At 40.6% G+C, this 20,948-nt stretch overlaps 1 protein-coding gene across 1 annotated transcript in view; it reads left to right on the forward strand.

The window, feature by feature from the left end:
• The window catches only part of PLA2G4B (phospholipase A2 group IVB), a 58,480-nt gene that overhangs the window by 21,484 nt on the left and 16,048 nt on the right, over nt 1-20,948 (forward strand). Inside the window, exons 4-15 of the mRNA XM_074584639.1 lie at nt 7,860-7,932; nt 9,794-9,930; nt 10,625-10,756; nt 11,926-11,984; nt 13,680-13,722; nt 14,939-15,002; nt 15,431-15,558; nt 15,696-15,806; nt 16,854-16,891; nt 17,784-17,919; nt 18,912-19,048; nt 20,619-20,841. Of these exons, the coding sequence (XP_074440740.1) occupies nt 7,860-7,932; nt 9,794-9,930; nt 10,625-10,756; nt 11,926-11,984; nt 13,680-13,722; nt 14,939-15,002; nt 15,431-15,558; nt 15,696-15,806; nt 16,854-16,891; nt 17,784-17,919; nt 18,912-19,048; nt 20,619-20,841 (1,281 nt within the window). The remainder of the gene's footprint in view (nt 1-7,859; nt 7,933-9,793; nt 9,931-10,624; nt 10,757-11,925; nt 11,985-13,679; nt 13,723-14,938; nt 15,003-15,430; nt 15,559-15,695; nt 15,807-16,853; nt 16,892-17,783; nt 17,920-18,911; nt 19,049-20,618; nt 20,842-20,948) is intronic.

Here is a 20,948-nt window from a genome sequence, read left to right on the forward strand (position 1 = left end):
AACATTTGCACCTTGATTTGAAGACATTCTAGGAGCTTTTTTTCTTCTTTCCTGTTCCATTAAGACCTGGGTCTCCCTGCTGCAGCTGTTCTGTTTTTAATGTGTTGCTCCGTTTCCAGGCAGACATACCCCTCTCTGAGTGGAGTTCATTTTTCTCTGGCTGTTTTTCCATTTGCCTTCTCTTTAGGAGGTAAATTTGTCAGCCTACTATTTTGGTCTCTCAGTTCACTACAGCAGCAGAACCTATGATCAAAGCTTTAACAGCAATATAAAGGAGGAAAACCCGAAACTACACTCTGAATAAGAGCTTTTTTTCCTATCTCTGGAAATGGGATGCTACAGACTTCTGTGTCCAAGGAAGCATGGAGAAGAATGCTTGCACCACAGCCTTCACTGCTCCTGTAAAAATGCCCAAGCAAGGCTGTCAAAACAATGTTACTGCAGGAGCGCAAGACTTGCATGGTTAATTGCTCTGAACCCCAGATTGCTTTCTGAAGAGTTTGGCTTGTTTTTCTGGGAGTTTTGTAGCTGCTCTTTGATTTGCTGCCTACACACAGCAAACCTTTACTTGAGATATCTTTCTTTTTGGTGTTTCAAAGATGGCAACCTAACTAAGCACTCAAGGCCTCACCCTGCTGCTTGGGTAAGCCTGCATCCAGTCCTTGCTGCTCACACCACGGCCGTGTTGCCAACCGCAGCAGAGTCTTTGTGAAACATCGGTTTGAGCAGTTGGTTGTCACTTGTATAAGCCCAGGAGCATCTGCCTAGAACTGATTTTCAATTGGTGACAGGGTTGTTTTTTTTTTTAAAATGCTCTAAAAAGTGGTTTAAAGGTGATCCACAGTATGCATCTGAGTTTCAGGAAAATTCTAAAGCCAAAGATTTCAAGTAAACCTATTTTCCCAAACAATTACTGTGGTTACATTTCATTTTTTTTCTTCTCTTGCCAAAAACCAAACTCATAACTGCTATTTGATGAAAATTAACTCTGGACACCCTCCTTTCCCATCAGCGTAAGGTGTCCACTGGCTGTTTGGTGGGGCTTGGTCCTGCCTGATATTACTGTCCCCCAGTGAGGACATATATTACTGCAAATTTATGGTGGCCTCCAGACCTTTTCCAAGTCTGGGTCTGCATGACATCCAACATGAAATTGCAGGTGTAGATTAAGGTACAGCCAGAACAGATTGCCTGGAACAATGTCCTGACAGGCGTCCTACAGATTGTCTGTTAGCAGTCCACAGTGGGCATGGGAAAGGTGGAGGAAGCCATGCCTGTGCCATCTCCAGAGGATGCCTTAGGAACCACCACTGTCACCAGCAAGCTGGTGGGGGAATAGGATGGGAAGCTGGGAGATGTCAAATTGTCATGTTCTTCTTACAAGAAGTGTGTAGAGGGGAAAAGCCCAGAAGGTATGTGGATTTTGCTTTCCCTGCCAATATTTATCTCAGTTTCACCAGTGTCTCTGCATTGGCCAGACAATCATCAGTAGCTGCTTCAAAGTAAGGAGACTTGATTTACTGGTTGGCAGAAAGATTCCCAATAATATATTAAAACAAGTTCCTATTGTAGAAAGAGTAGAAAAGAGCATTCAGAAGTGGGTTGGTCTCCCACCAGAAATTTTAATAGGTGAGATTTGTCTGTCCCCTCCCTTTTTTTTCTGGTGTATTTTGTGTAAGAACTTAAAAGCTACTGAAAATTCAACTGCTGACTAGATAGGTGGAAGAGATGGTGAGTGAAGGAAGACTTTCTGAACACGGCAGAATCCACCCAAAAGCCTGGCAGGACAATATTGGGGCAATAACAAATTGTGAGAGGTAATGAAGTGACACGCAAAGGTGTGGTAACTGCAGCTTTCCTCTCACCTCTGACATTGCAGATCTTTCCCTCTCGGACGTAGGCAGACTCTTCTCCACACAGAAGAGGCAGAGGGTGGAGCTCAGCGCCTGTATAAATTATATGTGTCCTTCATGTTATTTCAGCAGCAACAACAAGCTGTGAGCGTGTTTGTCAGCTGACAGGTCTGTTACCCAAATTGAGTTTTCTGTTGCTGTCGCCATCTTGCGTGTCATGGGGAGCCCACCAGCCAAGGTAAGAGAATTGCAGCTCTGTGCTTTGCTGTGGCCCAGCACCTTGCTGTGGGGACCTCCCTGCTCCAGTTCTCGTGAGCAAACTCCCACCTCTTTGCATCTGCAGAGACAAACTACTGCTGGTGCCATGTGGCAGGGTCATCTTGAACTTTGCAAATTTACCATTTCCCCCTTTTACCTCACAGTAACTAATATATAAGCAATCTTCAGCGAAAACATGGTGAAAATGTGGTCCTTTTTCTTTTATCGTGAGGTGTACATGTGGGAGTGAACGCCGGGAAAGAAGAGAGGGCTGGCCCTGATGAGTTTACTTCACTGTGAAATGGAAGTGCTTTAGCCCTACTGCATGCTTTCCTCAGGATAGTGCATAGAATCATGTTCGTTGCTTGCTTCAGCTGAAAACAGTTTTTTCTAGCAACAAAACATAATTTATATTACTTTAGCTGCAGGGGAGAGTTCTAATGAGGCATTTGGCTGATTTAGCTATCTTCAATGTAATGTTTATGGCATCTGTGATTCTAGTGGAAGTACTTCATGTCTGGACTCGAATTTTCTAGTAGTAAGTTCCATTCAGAGATTTTAACTGATAGTTTTTAGTATAAATCAACAGAATTATTAGCTGAGAGGTATTTTCTCATGTGTATCTTTAAAAAGGATGTGTTGTCTTAAATGCAAGATGTGAATTGTTTACAGCTAACCGTTCTTTATGTATCAAACCCTATGTCAAATTTTGCAGCAAATACTGAAATATGGGAATTCATGGGCTTTAAACATAGTGAGAAACAGTGTTACGTGCTATGGCTTATAGACAATCATTAATCATTAAAAATAAAAAATACCTACGATACTTGTGCCGTGATAATATTTGCCGGTGAAGGTAAAGATTCAGGAAAATATCAGTAGCTTGAACAGATAGCTCCAATGCTAGATTAAAAATATTCAAACATTGGATTCTCAGGGCAAAGAATATACATTGTAAATGTAATATACTTTCCGGATAAAATTTGTATTGTATGCATCTACCTGTTAGATCCAGAGCTATCTATCTTAGGTATAAATTTTATCTATCAATTTTAAATATCAATGTTATATCTAGTAAAATAATTCTGGATCTGGTAGATGAGTAGATAGCTTAGGTATAATTTTATCTAGAAAGTCTCAATTACAGCGAAAGCTCTTGCATTTCATCCTAATGCTGCAACTGCTATTCCACAAGTATAGGCATACCCATTAACAGGCAATGCTGCCAAAAGGTTAGAGTACAAGCATAGCTTCAGGTCAGAAAGCTTCTGTTCCCAAGGAAGGAGATTCATTCAACATTGCAGGTTGAACGCCATTCTGTCAGGCAAATGCATTTTCCAGTATATGTAAATTGGTAAATAGATACGAAAATTGTAAACAGAGTGGTTTTGTGTGGTTTTTTTTCTTTTATATTAAAAAAAGCAAGTTGTTTAGAAAAGTGTGAGTACTTTGAACTATCTAGAAAGACCTACTAAAAGTCTCTCAGTTAATTTTTTGCTGTTTAAAAAAGCTACCAAATTGGCACAGAAGCAATGGACAATATTAATTTACAATGTGCTGGGAATGCTTTTGATATTCATAACAGGGTCTTTTCTTCTGTTCAGACAAGAATAATTACTCTTTAGCGGTTTTATTTTGTGAACTATGGAATAAATTTTATGTGGTAAAATACTCAGAAATTCTTTCAACGCAAAGCCCCGAGGGACCCAGTCATACGTATAAAGAGGTGACTGATAGAATATGAACAGGGGACCCATCCCAAATCCACAATGACTCCTGAAACAATCCATCGGTGATAAAGTGAAATTACAGTAAATGTGTGTAAGGTGAATTAGATTTACTCACTAACTGTTCAACGTCCAATGATAAGTTTTCGGATAATTGTGATTCCCAAGGAAAATGGGGCTTTTATGGTTGTGCTCTCTCCTTCTATCCCCTCCCCTGGCTTTGCATATTTCTTCAGTCAGTTGCTTTTCCCACCAGAACTTTGCATTCCTCTAATTTTAATGAAAATAGGCAGCTGGTTGGAAGGGCAAATTGCTAGCAGTATTCTCATATTGGAGAGCCCCCCACCTCTCATGATGGAGGGGCTGATAAACTCAGTCCATTTTAGATATTAAAGAATCTATGTGGAAGAGAGTGCTTTGGTACCAGTCTGATCATGAAGCTTTTTTTGTAGTTTATAAGTTTATAGCTTTAACCTTAATTTGATAAATTGACAAGTTGTAGTCGAACAAAATCCTCAGTATCTAGGTAAGAATATGACAAATTATTACATTTCGTGTGAGATCTTGTACAGAAGATAATGTACAGAAGTGGTGATGAAGCAGATTCCCTAGTTGCCAGGCTCTGCAGAAACTACCCCCTTAGAAAACTACCTTTCTAGTGAAGGTAGCCATGTTCCAGGTGCAGCATGGAGGGGTAATAAGGAGTGAAATCAAAGACAGGGGCTGTTGGTAGGTTTTCTTCTTACACTGCCATCCAAAGACCATCTTGGTAGGCTCCTGACTATTAATGGGCTTTTAGAAGATTTCATACTCTCAAAGTTGTCTTTTTGGGACGAAACCTTGATGTGACTAATTGCCTGTAAACAGGAAAATTATGTGTCCTCCTGAAGCTGACTGGTATATGACTATTCTCTGGAAGCCAGACAGTAGGCCAGCAAATGTCTGTTATTACAAACAATGAGATGTTGGCAACAGATGTGAATTTTCAGTTTGTTAAGGTTTGACACTGTTGTGGCAATTCTGCCATGCTATTTTTATCTCCTGTTTATTGGCTTTTTCTATATTTTAGACCTGAAATGACTCTGCCAAAACTTGCGTTGAAAGTACATGTAGTTTAGTGCTAAATGCTGTCAAGTGAAAAGAAGTTTGGTTTTTTGTTGGTTGGGTTTTTTCCCCCCATTTTTTAGCCTACTCTGGTCAAAGACTCTGGACATGCTACTATTTATTGGTCTGGAGCGTTATTGTCTAGGATGCAAACATACACAGGTATCTGAATCCTGCACATTGTCCTCAATGTGTCACTGCTAATTTTCCAGCAAAAATAGAACAATGTGCTTCTGGGAAAGCTACCTTTGACTCTGGGTATTGACAGAGGGGGGTTGTTACACAGTTTCTGTGTGCCTGTGCAGGAAACTATGGTTATCCCAAGGAATTGAACTAAAAAGAGCAAGACCAGTACAGCTGCAAGACTGTCAAGAGCCGTTTGGATATGGTGTTTGTGATTATCAATTTGCATTAATTGTGAAATTACGTGTTGCCCTTCACGTTATGAAAATAGCAAATGTTATCCCTAACCCCAATTATTTTTTCTAGAAGGATGTTCTGGAGTGCCAGCACTTTTGGGCAAGGATGTTATTTTAGACCACCAAAATCAGACCCCAACAGGCTGAAAATTAGCTCTACCTTCTTCTGATGAAAAAAAAGAGTTAGCCTAATTCTGGAAGGTTATCACAGGCTGGCATAACTGCAGTCCTGGGAGCAGGATGGCTTCTGGCTTCCCCTGGGGATTTGCACAGCCCATGGGGATTATTATGGCCATATTTACCCATCTGAATCTGTTTATCTTTTACCTTGCAACAACACTACTTCACACCAATCAGAAGTAGTGAACAGTCATCTTTGATGATATTTCCATCAGCGGGCAGATGTTGACATGTTAAGGGAAGTGGAAAGGGGAAGGGAGGAGGAGTGAGGCTCTCTGGCTCGAGAGGGAGAGGATGAAAACATGACATCTATCACAAATGAGAGTACTCTGATGAACTGCAGGTGCACCATTTTTGTAAGTAATTACTATATTTTCATCATAAAAGGTTCAAAGCAAATTGTGTACCAACATCTGTTTCTCCAGTGAAGGCAGACTCTGAGAATGGTTTGGGCTTCTGTTGAGCAAGGGGGAAGTTGATTACAAAATAGCACAGAATTAACATATTAATTAAAACCAGCCAGCCCTGTAATTGGCTACATAATCCAATATTTCATGTTAATGAAACCCACTAGGAATGCTGACTGAGTGCCCCAGTTAATACATCTATGTTAAATAACTATTTGCACGGGAAAATTAAAGTCAAATTCTTGCAGTGGGCAACTGGAATAATATGAAAGCGTCCCAGTTGGAACTTGCAATGTCCGTAATGCATTAAACTCAGATTTTAAATGTGTCAGTTTCAAATTGGAGGAAAACATAGTGGAAATTATTCTGGTCACGCACAAACGAATGCGTCTTGAATTTTTATACAAAAAGTGTTTCAATCAACCAGTAAGAGGCCAAGAGACAGAGTAATCTGTGATTTTTTTTTTTTTACGTTTAACAATGGTGTTTCTCTGCTCAGGGCAACCCTTAATTTAAAAAGGGTGTAACTTTAAAAGTGACATCATAACATTTAATATTAAGCCTTTATTTGAACGTGCGAATTCACAGTTCAAATGGTATCCATTTGACGTCACGTAATTTACCTCTGAAAAAACCTGAATGAAACTAACTGAAGGCTATTCTCATCTCTAATAAATATGTCCAGTAGTCCCCGTTTTAAAAGAATTTCAGATTAACTGAAATTAATCCAGCTCCTTGTATCTCTACAGTTAATCATTTCAGTGTCAGGAAAATTAATCATGGTGCTATGTTTCGAAATAAAATTGTCAAATTATTCTGTTACAGTGTAATGGGATACTTTCATTTAGACAAATAAATATGTGTCAGTGTGTAGTTTAAGCTGCCATTCAAAATAATGGCACAGTTCCAACATGGTGTGGCCCTGTTTTAATTTATTAGTGGTAGCAGGACTGTATACTATTATTGCTTATTGTATGTGACAAGCCATGGTAATATGCAAAACATACATAAAATACTCAAAATGAAAAATAAATGTAAATGTTCCGATTTAAAAAAAAGAAGGAAATATTTTCATGCTTTCAGTATTAAAATTATCATGTCTGTATATGTGTCTTTATTCAGGTTTATTGCAATGTCGTTTAAAAATGACAAATACTTTCTGACCAGCTTAAGTTCAGAAGCTTAATTCTTTGTTAGAGTTAGGAACAAGTAACTTGAAATAGGCATTACAGCGATAGCTTTGCCTATGATAGAAATAAATCTCATGTCTGGAAGGGAAGTGGTTCCATTCCCATTAGGTATTTTCAAGATACCTAATGATGTGGGATTCTGTGATGTTATGCCTCCAAAGCAGGGCACTTTTTTCTTCATCTGCAGGTTCTCTGCTGGGTTTATGGTGCATTCACTCACTCAGTAGTGCCTTCCTCTAGATACCTTTTGGTGAGCTTGGCCTACTTATGAGTATCATGAGAATTTAGTCCTAGTTTAAAGTACCGTGGTAACTGCCATGTCCTGGCCCAGTCCTGGCAGCTGCGAGCCCCTAGTATTGCCTTCCAAAGGCCCGGAATTGACCCACCTGTGGCACAGGACCCTTGCCAGATTGGCAGTACAACCATCACCATGGCCGACACCATCTGGTTTTATGAAAACAGGCACCTCTACGGTGATAACAAAAGCTTTCCGTACCATCGTCTGAGTCCGTGTTTTCTTTGTCCATCTTCACTCACTCAAGCTACTTAGCAAGTAGCCCAGTGTGCATTTGTGCTATCTTCTGAGCGTGGTGTACTTCCACTGGAGGGAGGTCCCCTCACTTCAAACAGACAAACAGCAAGGACAGACTGTCACCTGTACTGTACATATGATTTTTGTATTCTGAGATGATAAAACTAATTGCATTTGTTTTCTCTGCAGATGAAGTTTTGCCCCATCCACATGCTTTCTGTAAGAATCATACAAGCCAAGAACATCAAATCAAGAGACTTGTGTGAGTTGTGGTTTTATTGTGTTTTCAGTCACCTCCAGAGTTTACACAATGAGCAATGTTCCTAAGTTCTGAAGGTACACAAGCAACGCGCATAAAGCAAAGCAACAGAAGTGCTAATGCCAGGGCTATAATTAGATCAAATGCCTGAGGTATCATTAGATTGGAGGACATATCTTGTGGCATTTCAGGGAACTGGTAAAAATCAAGACTCCCAGATGAATTTTTTTGGCCAATAAGGGAAGGTAGACCTTGTGGGGGCACTGCAATCTGTAAATCTGCTTGGAGTTGTTTGGTTTTGGTGGTTGTAATGGGTATAAATCCTATCATGAACTGGAATTTTGCCACACTGGCCACATATTTAGGAACCTTTTACTGAAATGTATCAATTATACATGATAATCAAAGGTAAATCAGAGAATTTAAAAAATACCGTATCATTCAGGGTTCTTGCTGTCCTCAGATGACCAGTCATGTTAGATATTGATAGTTTCTAGTTAAGGAGGGCCTCTGCAGGTCGAGCTCTAAGCAGATGCTGAACATGCAGGCAAAACAGACTTTTCTGTGTACTTTTGTATTCAACCTTCTTTGACTCATTGTCTCACCCTCACAGCTTCCCATGGCTCCTTTTCAAGGCGTACTATGGACCAGCCCTTCAGTTGCCATTTTTGCAGAGGTCTCCCATGAGTTCCTCAGTCGGGACAGAGACCTTGAGCTGCCTTTTCTCACACTCTTGAAACCTCTGGCCTGTGTATTCCTCGAGTGAAAAATGACATGTTTAGCCAAAAAAAGCATCACTTTGCAGTGAGTTACTTGAGTCACAGCTGAGACTGTTTGCATCTCGCCGTGCAGGGCCGAGCACAACCTTGGCCGTGCCTGGGTGCAAGGGAGACCAGAGGGAGCGAGTCCCACGCTGGTTGAGTAACTGCCTGCTGAAGGGCTTCCTGTACTCCTGTGGCAAATATCACATAACGACATCCAGAGGTAGACACTGGAAAGGTGTTAGTGTGACGAGGCCTGTATTTCTGAGTTTCAATGATCTCTTCTATCTACTCTATTGAAGGGACAGTTCCACTTTCCTGCCAAAACCTTGCGGGGCAATGTTATTCACTGCTTGATACCAGTCTGAAGTATTTAGGCATCTCGGGCTGCAGTGGAAATCTTCAGTCAAGTCCAGACTCCAGCTCTGAAAGACATCACCTTGGAGATTTCCGTTGCCAAGCTTCACAAAGTAAATGCACTTTCCCACCCTGGCTCTTCCCAAAGGATGGCTGCTCGAGGCACTGACTGCACTAACCATAAGGAGTAGATGTAGGCTGGAAGCGAGATGAAGATTTCCGATTTGGTCGTGCCCTCATGTTCTGGGGCCTACACTGGCCTTTAGCTGCAACAGATCTTCTCTAGCACCTAACCCTTCTAGACAGCCGTGATATCCCCTCCGCATGTTTGTGTTGCTAGACTGAGCAAGCCAGTCTCCTCTGATCTTCTCTGTAATAGGTGTTCTCCTTTCCTGTAATCATCCTAACAGCTCTTTTTGGAACTGGCTCTAGTTTCAGTTAAACTTTTTTAACATCATTGACTGGAATTGCAGGGACTGTGCCCAATAAATGGTCAGTGGGGTCTTTTATACCTCTTTCTCTTCACGTGGGAAACACGGCTCTTTGTGTACTTCATGTGTGCATGTGTACATTTGCGATTAGTAGTTACCCAGGAATTAGATGGTTTTTCTTGGTTCCTTCCAAATGATGGTCTCTTTACTTATTTTTAAAAAAGCAGTAATATTTATTAGTCTTCAGGATCATGGCCTTGTCCTGCTTTTAATCTATAACATTGGCATCAGGTTTTTAATTTTTCTCTACTGCAGTGACTGCATCAGACTGCTACGTGCGCTTGTGGCTGCCATCTGCTTCAAACGTAAAGCTTCAGACCAAAACCATCAAGAATTCTGACAACCCTGTCTGGAATGAGACTTTCTACTTTAGGATCCAGAGGGAAGTTGAGGTAGTAAAAAATAGAAATGTCACCATTTGCGATTGTTGGGAATCCTCAGTTGACACCCTGTTGATCAACTGTGCTAATTAACTTAAGAAAATACTTGTGTAACAGAACCGACTGGTTAACACAAAACAGTAGACATATGCAGCAGTGTTCCCCTCAGCTAGTTATAGACATCGGTGATATTAATGCCTACATGTGAGCTAGTCCAGATTCCCTTTGTTGTCACCTGAGAGAAATAAGTACTTGCTGTAGCATGCTTCATCTGGATTATTTTAGATGGTTAATTTGGAAAGAGCTTTCCCTCCACTGGTTGTAAGGGAAGGGTAGAGGAGTTCCTGTGGTGTAGACAGCAAATTTAATCCTACCCTAAGCTATGTAGTTAAGAGAACTTTGGGGATGAAGAAACTGAGTGTGTTCCTTGGGCGGGTTATCAGTGTGATGCAGAGCACTGACACCTTTTCTGTCTCAGGGTAGTGGAAGCTCTCTGTTGTAGGTAGCTGTCTTCTATTTCATGATAAGTTTCCCAAGGTTGGGTTTAATGATGGTGTTCCACATAAGCAGACTCCTGAAGGAAAGCACACATTTCTTTACTCTTACCACTGTGTTAGTCAACAGCTGCAAAAGTCTATAACCACTTTTTTGTTTCTGTGTAACAGAAGCTCAATAAGAGTTCTTATTTATTTTCTTTTACTACCAGAACATTTTAGAACTGGCAGTGTGTGATGAAGATCCACTCACCAAAGATGACATGCAGTTCACAGTTCTTTTTAATGTTGCTAGAATCAGACCTGGGGAGACACTCCGTGAGACATTTGCTTTGAAATCAGAGGTAAGAAAACAGAGGGAGAGATTGGCAAGACCTCATTGTCCACATTGGCTTCCATGTTAAGTGGGGTTTGGGTCTGCATAAACACATATCCTTATATGTCATTATCAATATCTCATCCAAACAGATATCATTGTGCTGGATTTTTGTGACTTCATTGATCTCTTTTCACAGATTCAGAAAATGAAGCAGCTTCTCTCTCATGCCCATCCTTTCCATGGAGGCAAAATATGTTAACAGGGAGCATCTGTACATAGCCATTTTTATCTTTTATAATGCAAATAAATAACTTCCTTGCCTTTCGCTTTATGCACTTTTGCCGTGCTTAGAGGACATTTCCTCTTAAATGGCAACTTTTTATTGAAAACATGAAGACAACCACTCGCCACTTGAATTAAATGATTCTTTCAGGCTTCTCCTGTGGGTGCTCATGCTGCGTTTCCTTCTAGGTGATTCAGATTTCTCTAGCCCATAGTAAAGGGATGCCTGTTCTACTAACGTCTTTGGTATTGTGTTAAGGAGCCCATGAAAGAGAGTTGTCCAGAGAACGAAGCTGGGATAGGTCTGTGGCAGCTCCTGGGCTTATCTGAGCTGTGGCTACAGGCTCATTGCAGGAAGGAGACAGTCCATACCCAAAAGAACAGCTACTTCCCAAATGCTGAAAGCTGGATCTTCCCTGGGACTCTGCACTTCTCAGCCAGTGAGTGAGTCACTGGGAAATATAATCTTTCAATAGCTACCTCGGTCCAGAGTATTCTTGCCTATTCCATCTCTTCTGGATTCAGTGTGAGTGTACTTTAAATGGTTTGTACATGGAAATGACACTGGCGTTAGTCACATTTGTTGCTGCGCTTCAGTGCCTTACCTGTGCACACCATCTTTGCAGAAAGCCATTATATGTCTGTTTCATTCAAGCTTCCCTCTCTGATTGTATCTTTGGAAATGTGTATAATTCTACATATCCCACAATGGGAGAATATTAATCTTATGTGCCTTTCATAAGCCTGTGGTTTCCATTGCAATCTCAGCATTGGAAAGAGGTAACACTCAGCTTTTTTGGTAACATTAGCAGAAGAGATGTCAGCCATGGAAGTGCTTTTTCAGGTGTGTCTATACTGCCAAATTCTTGCAGCCTCCAATAATCCATATTTATTTTACCCTTTTCTTTTTAGAAAGAGAGGTGCATTAAGAAATGGGAAAGTTTGGAAGTAGAATTCTGGATGGAAAGAATGTGAGTAAAATTCCAAAGCTGAAAGGTATATATCTGCCAGGGAGTAATAATATCTCAGGGAAAGGGGAACTTCTTCCAGCTCTCCCTCCCAGCAGTGAGCTGAAATTACAGTTTCAAACTTTTTTTTTACCTTAATTTTCCCAGCTAATTCTGACTTTCAATGTTTTTCATACAAATCTTACCTTCTGTTCAACATGCATATCCTGATTGTGGAAATGTAGTAACATTGGCACAATGTGATAACTTGTACACCAGCTGCGTGCCAAAGTTAACAGCGGTGCTCTTCAAGTTGTTAATGTTAATTGAACAATGCCTAGAACACTGGGGTGTTTCTAAAAGACTGGAAAACTTGTCTTGTGTTATTATCACGATATATACATAGAACTATGTAGACAATATTAAAAAAGCCACTCATTTGGCAATAGTTTAGTTAAACTGAAAAAACATGCAATCAACAAATAATAAAATTAAGACCATCCCCCTCAAAGTGATAATCAACATTGTCTGGAGGAGAACAAATCCCATAAAATAAACTTTATCTCTCATCTGGCATTTTTGAGCTTAGCATTACCAAAAAAAGGAATATAGTCCAGTCAAAACTGACTAACTGCATGATTAGAAGAAAGAACTGTAAATAAGGCTTCTTGTTCTTAAACATGGAAAAGCTGCAGAAGAAAATCATTGGTGTTCTTGGTTGATTTCTCCCACAGTGAAAGTCAAGAAAATCTATTTAATTTATCTGTGAGAGATACCTCAAGAGATGGTATAAGCATCTCCTGCAAATGTGGAAGCAGTCGCAGCCAGATATATAAAAAGGGCAGAATGAAATGCAGTACTTGGATACTAGATTAAGTAGATTCAGACTAGAAATAAGAGGAATATCTTTTAACGTTCAAGTTACAAGGCATGTGGTGGATTCTCCATCTTAATTATTTACATTTAAGTACATTCTACAGCTGAAATAGAAGTTTTAAGGCTGGAAGTGGTGCTTGGTGAAATACCCTGGACTTTAAGAAAGTGAAAGATTACATACTACATCACTTTAATGTTCCCTTCAGATATGTGAAAGCACTTATGATTGTGTGTAACACAGTGATGTTAGAGTATTGGCCTTAATGAGAGATACTGTTAGTAGACTCTATAGGTTACTCATAGTATTAAATACCTACATCCATTCGATGACAGTCCTAGGTCTTACAAGGTAAAAATGTCTGGGACAAAGAGTTTTTATTACTTACCTCTGTGTTTTCCAGTCATACATATAGCACAATGGGAGCTAATTCTTATTTGCTGTTCATTTATGATCGGTTGTAAATTATAATCTGGAACAGTCAGAAATGTCTTTCCTAATAAGTATTTGCAGAATACATTAATAGTAGTCTTTGCTTTCTCCAAGTCATATGGTCATTTGTTAATAGCAGGACATGATTCCACATAGACCAATATGTCTTTGTTCTGCTGTATCTTAGCATATAGTTGTAAGCATTGGTATTTTTATGGGCTCTCCTGCCTTTCTTCTTGTTTGGCTACTATATTTTGGTTCAGGTGATCATGTATTACGCCTTTTAGAAAACAAATTGTGATACTAACATAACTATATTTAATTTTAAGTAGGAAAGGTCATAAAACTACTATTTTTTAAAAATACCAGATACTCACACAGATTTTGTTTGTTTTTTGATTCTGTTTTTTCAGTCCTGGCCCTCCAGAGCATGTCATTACCAATGATGTCTTAGTGGTAAGGTTCACATGCGAATTCAGCTTGGAGTGACTTTTCCTTCATTTTGATTGTCTCCTCTTCCCCCCAACCATCTGACATTTTATAAAGAGAACAGAAGCTACCACGATAGATAAGAGTATAGCGTGCATTATAAAGTGAAAGATGTGGGATGATTCCCATTTGTTATGTTGCCCCCTCCATGCAGAAATAGAAGCTGTGTTTCTTGAAGTCCTCAGGTATTACGGATGTCAATATTTTGCCCAGCTGTGGTTTGTTAATGTTGCAGAACCCCGTACTTGATGTTCAAAGTGAAAACTGCTTGTGTTTCATGCGATACAGTATGGCACTTGGCAGGAAAAACAAAGGTTATAAAAGGGGTGAGTCTGTAGAAGGCAATAGTAAGTATTCAGTGTCCTTATGACTGGAGGGTTATCTAGTGTAACAGCCTTTTGGGAAATGAGTTTTTTAATAAAGAGTTATTTTAGTCGTTGAAACATAGAGTCCTCCTTCGCTATTAGTCAGCATGTGGTACATTACCTATCTCCTTGGGCTGGCCCAGCAGCTAAGGAGTACAAAGTACTTCATGCCAACCACTCCAAGCCTGTGCATGATTTCCAGATGCTAGCCTTTAATACCCCTGAGGCGAAGTAACACATATTGTGTTCTTTCCCCCTCATTTTCTGTGTGAGGCATAAGAGCTGTAATGATTGGCATGCATTGTTCCTGAAATGGCTTGGAAAGCTGTCCTGGCATGACTTATTAAAGGTGAACTGGAATGACTCAGATGGAGGGTAGGGTGGAATAAATCCAATGATCTCCCTACATCAGGACCAGCAGAAGATGCCTTGTAGACTAATCACTGCCACAATACACAGAAACTCATCATCAGGTGTTGTCCCCCACCCTTCCTAAATAATTATCAGATATATGTGTAGCTGTTTTGGCAACAGTGTGTTGTACAGAGTTTTCTGGTTTTGGAATAATTTGAATGGGTATAACAACCTCTGACAATGTGCCCCTGTATGGACAAGCTAGTTCTGAGGCAGCGTAACTGGGCTATTGTCCTGGGATAATGAGCTCTGAATTTACTCTTGTGCAGCTGGATTGCTTCCAGCACTGAGACCAGTTTAGTTGGCTCTGTATTATACGTACTTGTTGTCTGCATGTTGTTTCATTATTTACTGCAGATGTGGCATTTGCTATCTTCACACTTCTCCACTCCGGTCTTTTACAGGCCCGTGAGGTTTGCTGCTTGGAAGCGCAAGTGGACATTAATGAAAGCAGGAAATATTTGCAAGGTATGCCAATTTCTCTGTGAAGCAAGGACATGACCAAATCAACCCTGTCATAGTCATTCAGACCCAGATGAAGGCACTTTAGGATACAGAGGCAACTAAGAATGTTCTAAAGACAATAAAATGTAACGCAATTGAAAGTCCCTGAACTGCCTTCATTGTAATGCTGATCTCTGTGTCTTTTCCCTGAAGCTATCAAGTTTGGACACAGTAAACTTGGCTGGTGGAAGTATGAGAGGGTGCTGACAATGAGAGCACTCCAAGCTATGGGGTAAAGGCAGGACTACCAGTTCCTGTGCTGTAGGAGACTTGCCAGTGTGGCAGCTTACGGAGGAATTATCACAGAGAATGACTCCAGCAGAAAGTTTGCCAACTTCGTTAGCTATTTTGCCTGAACAGCAGTATTTTCTAAACAAATCTGTTTTCACTAGAGGGTAAAAATCTCGTGCTTACGGTGCCTGCGTCTCATGAGGGAACACAGAAGACTACAGAGGACACAGATACTTTCTACTTCCATTGCGTGAAGGCCTGGGAGCCAGTTCTAAAAGTCAGGCTGCAGGTAATGGGCACTATACAATATCACTGTTCATACTGCTTGCTTATTTCCAAAATTCTTGTTTTGTTTGTCACCCAAACAGTAAAGAACTGGATTGTTTCTATTCTGTGAATAAAAACCATGTTTTTTGTTCTCTGTAGAAAGTTTCTGATAAGGAAGATGACAACAGCAATTTAAGTGACACTTTAACAGTACCGCTGAAATTTCTCCCTGTTGGACATAAAGTGAAAGTAACCCTCCCTGTAAGACATGTAAGTGCCTCACCATTTATATGATCTTTTGGAGAGAAGAGTAGAGTAACCCTCAGTATTTAACACCATAACATTTTTTAAAAAAAATCTATTAGTAAGTCTGAGTGAGAATTTTGTGCAAATATAAGTTTTCTGTGAAAAAGGTTAGTTTTCTCAGAGAAGTATCAGGTTTCTGTCGATAAAATCAGTAACTGGGAATTCGTCCTGGCCAGTTTTAGATGCATTTCAGACCAACCTCTGTTGTCATTACACAGTTAAAGGAGAATATTCAATACCCCTAGCAAGGCTTTGGGACACCACACTGCTCTTGTCAGGCCCGGGTGGCTAGCTCAGTCTATATACCTAAATGGCTAAAGTTAGATGAGTTGAATCTTACCCTCAGAAACAATTCTGTCACGTTCTTCTATGTGTACAGTCATGATGGTGACTGGTGGATAGGTACAACTCTTAAGTGGCTTTAAAAGCTGCAGTAATGCTGCTGTGTGGCCAGATGGATCTGTTAACAATAACCAGACATCCTTTCCCAGAACTTGCAGCAAATGAGGGGCAAAAATAGGAGGAGAAGGGTTTCTCAGCAGTCTTTCCCGTAAAGAGAATGAATGTCTCTTTCACCACTAGTGATTCCCCACCCCTCTGTTTGGATCCTTTTTTACCTCCAGTAACTTTTTGGAAGGATGTGGTGGCTTGTATTTCCTCTTCTGTCACTGTCTTTGGCTGCTGCTCTTCATCCTCAAGAATAGGAGGGTGGCAATGTGATGCTGTTACTGAGTTAGGATGGTTCGTGGAGTTATACTCGCAGTAATGAAGAAATCCTGTTTCACAGCCTGTTCATCTAGCCACTTAGACGACTCCTGCCTGTTTTGCTTCTCTGCAGTATATGTTTGGTGTTTAGTTGCTTTCCTTCTCTTTCCCACTTCAGTTTTCAAAAAAAAAAATATGTGCAGGGCGGTAATGGTGGGGCATTCCAGGAGGCACTGAAAATCTGGGTTTCAAACCTTCCCTTTTTCCCAGTCATTCACATTCCTGCTCTCATTTCTTTGTTTACAGAATGTGCCACTGCAGTTGTACCTCCTGCTAAATGATTGGTAAGAGGACTGTTTTTTTCTCTAAAGGTTTTATTGCTCTTTGAACTGTGAATTCAAGAAGGGAGTATCCTTTATTTAGATACAAGGAACGCACAAGACTAGAGGCAAAATATAACAATAGTTAAGTCACCATTAAAGAGCCACCTCAACAGATCAAAGTTCAATGTCCTTAGAACAAAAGAGTCATCATGCCAAGATGCAAAAAAAAAAAAAATGAGTATTTCAAATAGTGAGAAACCTAGTCACTGAGTGTCCTTTGTGTCAAAGAACCAACGACTGAGATTGGAGGCTTCTTCAAAAGGCCAGTGAAGCAGGAAGAAGGGAACTTGAAATAAGCAAAACATCCAGAGTCCGTACATTATACAAACCACACAGGTATTCTCAAGAAAGTAGGTTTGTGGCTGTGGTGATATCAATAGAGAGAAGCACAAGCTAGGGAAGACAAGATTTTACACTGTAAAATAATGAGACAGACAACAAAAAAATCAAAGTTATTTGAATATCTTTTCCATTGTACTGTTTCTGTATAAATCTGTGGTACAAATCCCTGTGAAAGTCCTTGTTAGGTTCAAGTCACCCTTTGCTCAGAAATTATATGAAGCAGAAAGAGAAAGGATTCAGCTTACAAAGCTGCTGAAAGACACAAAGAAGCCTTTCTTTTTTCAAATCTGCTATCCTTAGCTGGCAGTAAAACTTACATTGAAACATCAGAAAATAGACCACATTGAAGCAAAGCAGTTATTTCTTTGAAACTGGAAGCTGCATTTCTGTCTCTAAATCTAAACAGTGAATCATGATTTTTTATGATATTTAGTAGACTGGAGTTGCTGAAAGTAGATCCATGTCAATTTTAAACACCAATCCTGTGCCTCTGGATTTATTTATGTTTCAGCACAGAGAAACTAGATGTGCGCTTAGGGTATGATCTGTGCCGAGAAGAGCAAGAATTCTTGCAAAAAAGGAAGAGAGTGGTTGCCAGTGCCCTGAAAAGGGTTCTTCATCTGGAAAGAGATCTACATGGACACGAGGTCTGTGAGTTGGAATCCAAGCATGGGGTGTGGGTCTATTGAATTAGGATTGGCACAACTCCCCACCAAATTTCTAGTAGTTTTGGCATGTTGATGACAAACCCATTGATTTGAATGGCAGTGGAACAGAAGTTCTCAGTGTGGCATACCCCATACTCATCTAAAATTTCAGCTCAGCTATTCATGCCTCCATTCTTTTCAATGGGTCAAATTCCCAAGGACATACTATACCACTCTTCAAAGCCAGAGTTTCCAACAGTATGAAGCAGCGGGTCAGCAAGATATGAGGCATTGGTACATTGTTTTATACACAGCCTAGCCAGACAACCCAAACCAAGTAGGGAAACAGGAGTATTTGAAATTCACCTCACACAGATATTTATGAAATTGCTGTAATGTCCCTTCTTTAGGCTTACATTTTTTTCTTCATTTTCAGAACACTTTTCACAAAAAGTCAAAATCCTTTAGGGTGAAGAAAGAACATTTTATAACAAGCTCCAGCTGAAGTATGTTTTGTTGCCAAGATCCAGGGTGAATTTTTAAGTGAACACTTATTTTCTTGCTGGAATTGTATTTGTTGAATGGATGCTGTCCAAAGAATCATTTTGTTTGCTTAATATATTTTTTCTGAACTCTGCTTAGGACTTTCTTGAATCCATTCTTAATTACATTTATTGAAATTTTTGTTATTTGTAATAGAATAATATCATTATCTATTATTAATCATTGCAATTCCAATTATAAAGAACAAGGGAAGGAAGGAAGGTTAAAATCACTGCATATTCAAACTCATCCAAGCTTTGGGGTTGAGGGAACCCACTGAGTATCTGAAGGTTAATTTAAAGAAGGTACTGGTAAAGGCTGGCTGAATGCAGATTTCATTTCATTGTCCTCCAATGAAGTCTGCTGAGGAAATTATAAGAGCTGTAATTACACTTTTCCAAGTAGGCAATTGAGTAACTTTTTGAAGATAATACTTATGTTTTGAACAGGTCCCAGTAATAGCTGTTATGGCAACAGGCGGAGGCCTCAGAGCAATGTCAGCTATGTTTGGCCATCTCTTAGCTCTTCAGAAGCTGAATCTGTTGGACTGTGTTACCTATGTCACCGGGGCTTCTGGCTCGACATGGTGCGTATAGAAAATTAGATTTGTTTTTGGAATGACTGTGACACTACATTTCCACACAGTGAGAGAGATGCATCTCTTTCAAAGTCTTACATTATTAATAAGTGAATGTAATGTCATATTACATATCTGGATGTCATATCCAAGCACGTTCAAGAGCAGGAAGTTATTGGAAGTGGTCAACATGGATTTACCAAGGGTAAATCATGCTTGACCAATCTCGTAGCCTTCTATGATGTTATAACTGGTTGGCTAGATGAGGGCAGAGCAGCAGATGTCATTTCCCTTGACTTTAGCAAGGCTTTTGACACTGTCTCTCATAACATCCTCCTTAAGAAACTGAGGAAGTGTGGACTAGACGAGGGGACAGTGAGGTGGATTGAGAGCTGGCTGTGTGACAGGACTCAGAGGGTTGTGATTAATGGAGCAGGGTCGAGTTGGAGGCCTGTAACCAGTGGTGTCCCCCAGGGGTCCATACTTGGACCAGTATTGTTTAACGTATTCATCAACGACCTGGATGAGAGGACAGAGTGTATGCTCAGCAAGCTGATGATACCAAACTGGGTGGGGTGGCTGACACCTCAGAGGGCTGTGCTGCCATCCAGCGTGACCTAGACAGGCTGGAGAGCTGGGCAGAGAAGAACCTAATGAGGTTCAACAAGGACAAGTGTAGGGTCCTGCACCTGGGGAGGAAGAATGTCAGGCATCAGTATAGGTTAGGGGTGGACCTGCTGTAAAGCAGCTCTGAAGAAAAGGATCTGGGGGTCTTGGTAGACAGTAAATTATCCATGAGCAAGCAATGTGCCCTTGTCGCCAAGAAGGCCAATGGAATTCTGGGCTGCATAGGGAAGAGTGTGGCCAGCAGGTCAAGGGAGGTCATTCTCCCCCTCTACTCTGCACTGGTGAGGCCACAACTGGAATACTGTGTCCAGTTCTGGGCTCCCCAGTTCAAGAGAGACGGGGAACTGCTGGAGAGAGTCCAGCATAGGGCAACAAAGATGACTGAGGGATTGGAGCATCTCCCTTATGAGGAAAGGCTGAGAGAGCTGGGACTCTTTAGCCTGGAGAAGAGAAGACTGAGGGGAGACCTTATTAATGTTTACAAGTATCTAAAGGGTGGGTTTCAGGAGGATGAAGCCAGATTCTTTTCAGTGGTTCCCAGTAACAGGACGAGGGGTGACAGGCACAAGCTGGAACATAAGAAGTTCCGATCAAATATAAGAAAAAACTTCTTTACAGTGAGGGTGACAAGAGCACTGGAACAGGCTGCCCAGGGAGGTTGTGGAGTCCCCTTCTCTGGAGATTTTCAAGACCCGCCTGGATGCAGTCCTGAGTAATGTGCTCTAGGCAATCCTGCTTTAGCAGGGGAGTTGGACTAGATGATCTCTAGAGGTCCCTTCCAACTCTGAAAAATTCCGTGATTCCCTGGTAAAGCTATTACTGTTGGCTCTCGATCATAACTTCAGTTTAGGTTTGCCGATTCTCTTCTTTGATTAAAATGGCAGGTTAAATATAGTAATTTTCCCAAATTATCTGAATAAATGGATGATTTTCTCACATTTCTGTTCTTCAGGACCCTAGCAGATCTGTATGAGCATGCTGACTGGTCACAGAAGAGTCTGGAGGCACCACTTAAGGCAGTAAAAGAACAAGTGACAAAATGCAAGCTCAACCTTATGTCTATAGAGCATCTGAAGTATTATCACAAGGAACTCGCTGAAAGGGCAAAAGCAGGACATGTGTCATCTTTTACAACTCTGTGGTCACTTGTTCAGGAAATGTTCTTACATGAACGGGTATGTATGTGGTCCTGCCACACATTTGGGAAACATCCACTCATTTTCTTTAGAGCTTTATTCTTTGAGGGCATGATGTAATGTGTGGAACAAATCCAAAGTGACTG

Source organism: Larus michahellis, chromosome 4 (genome assembly GCF_964199755.1).
Source record: "Larus michahellis chromosome 4, bLarMic1.1, whole genome shotgun sequence".
NCBI classification, from domain to species: Eukaryota; Metazoa; Chordata; class Aves; order Charadriiformes; family Laridae; genus Larus; species Larus michahellis.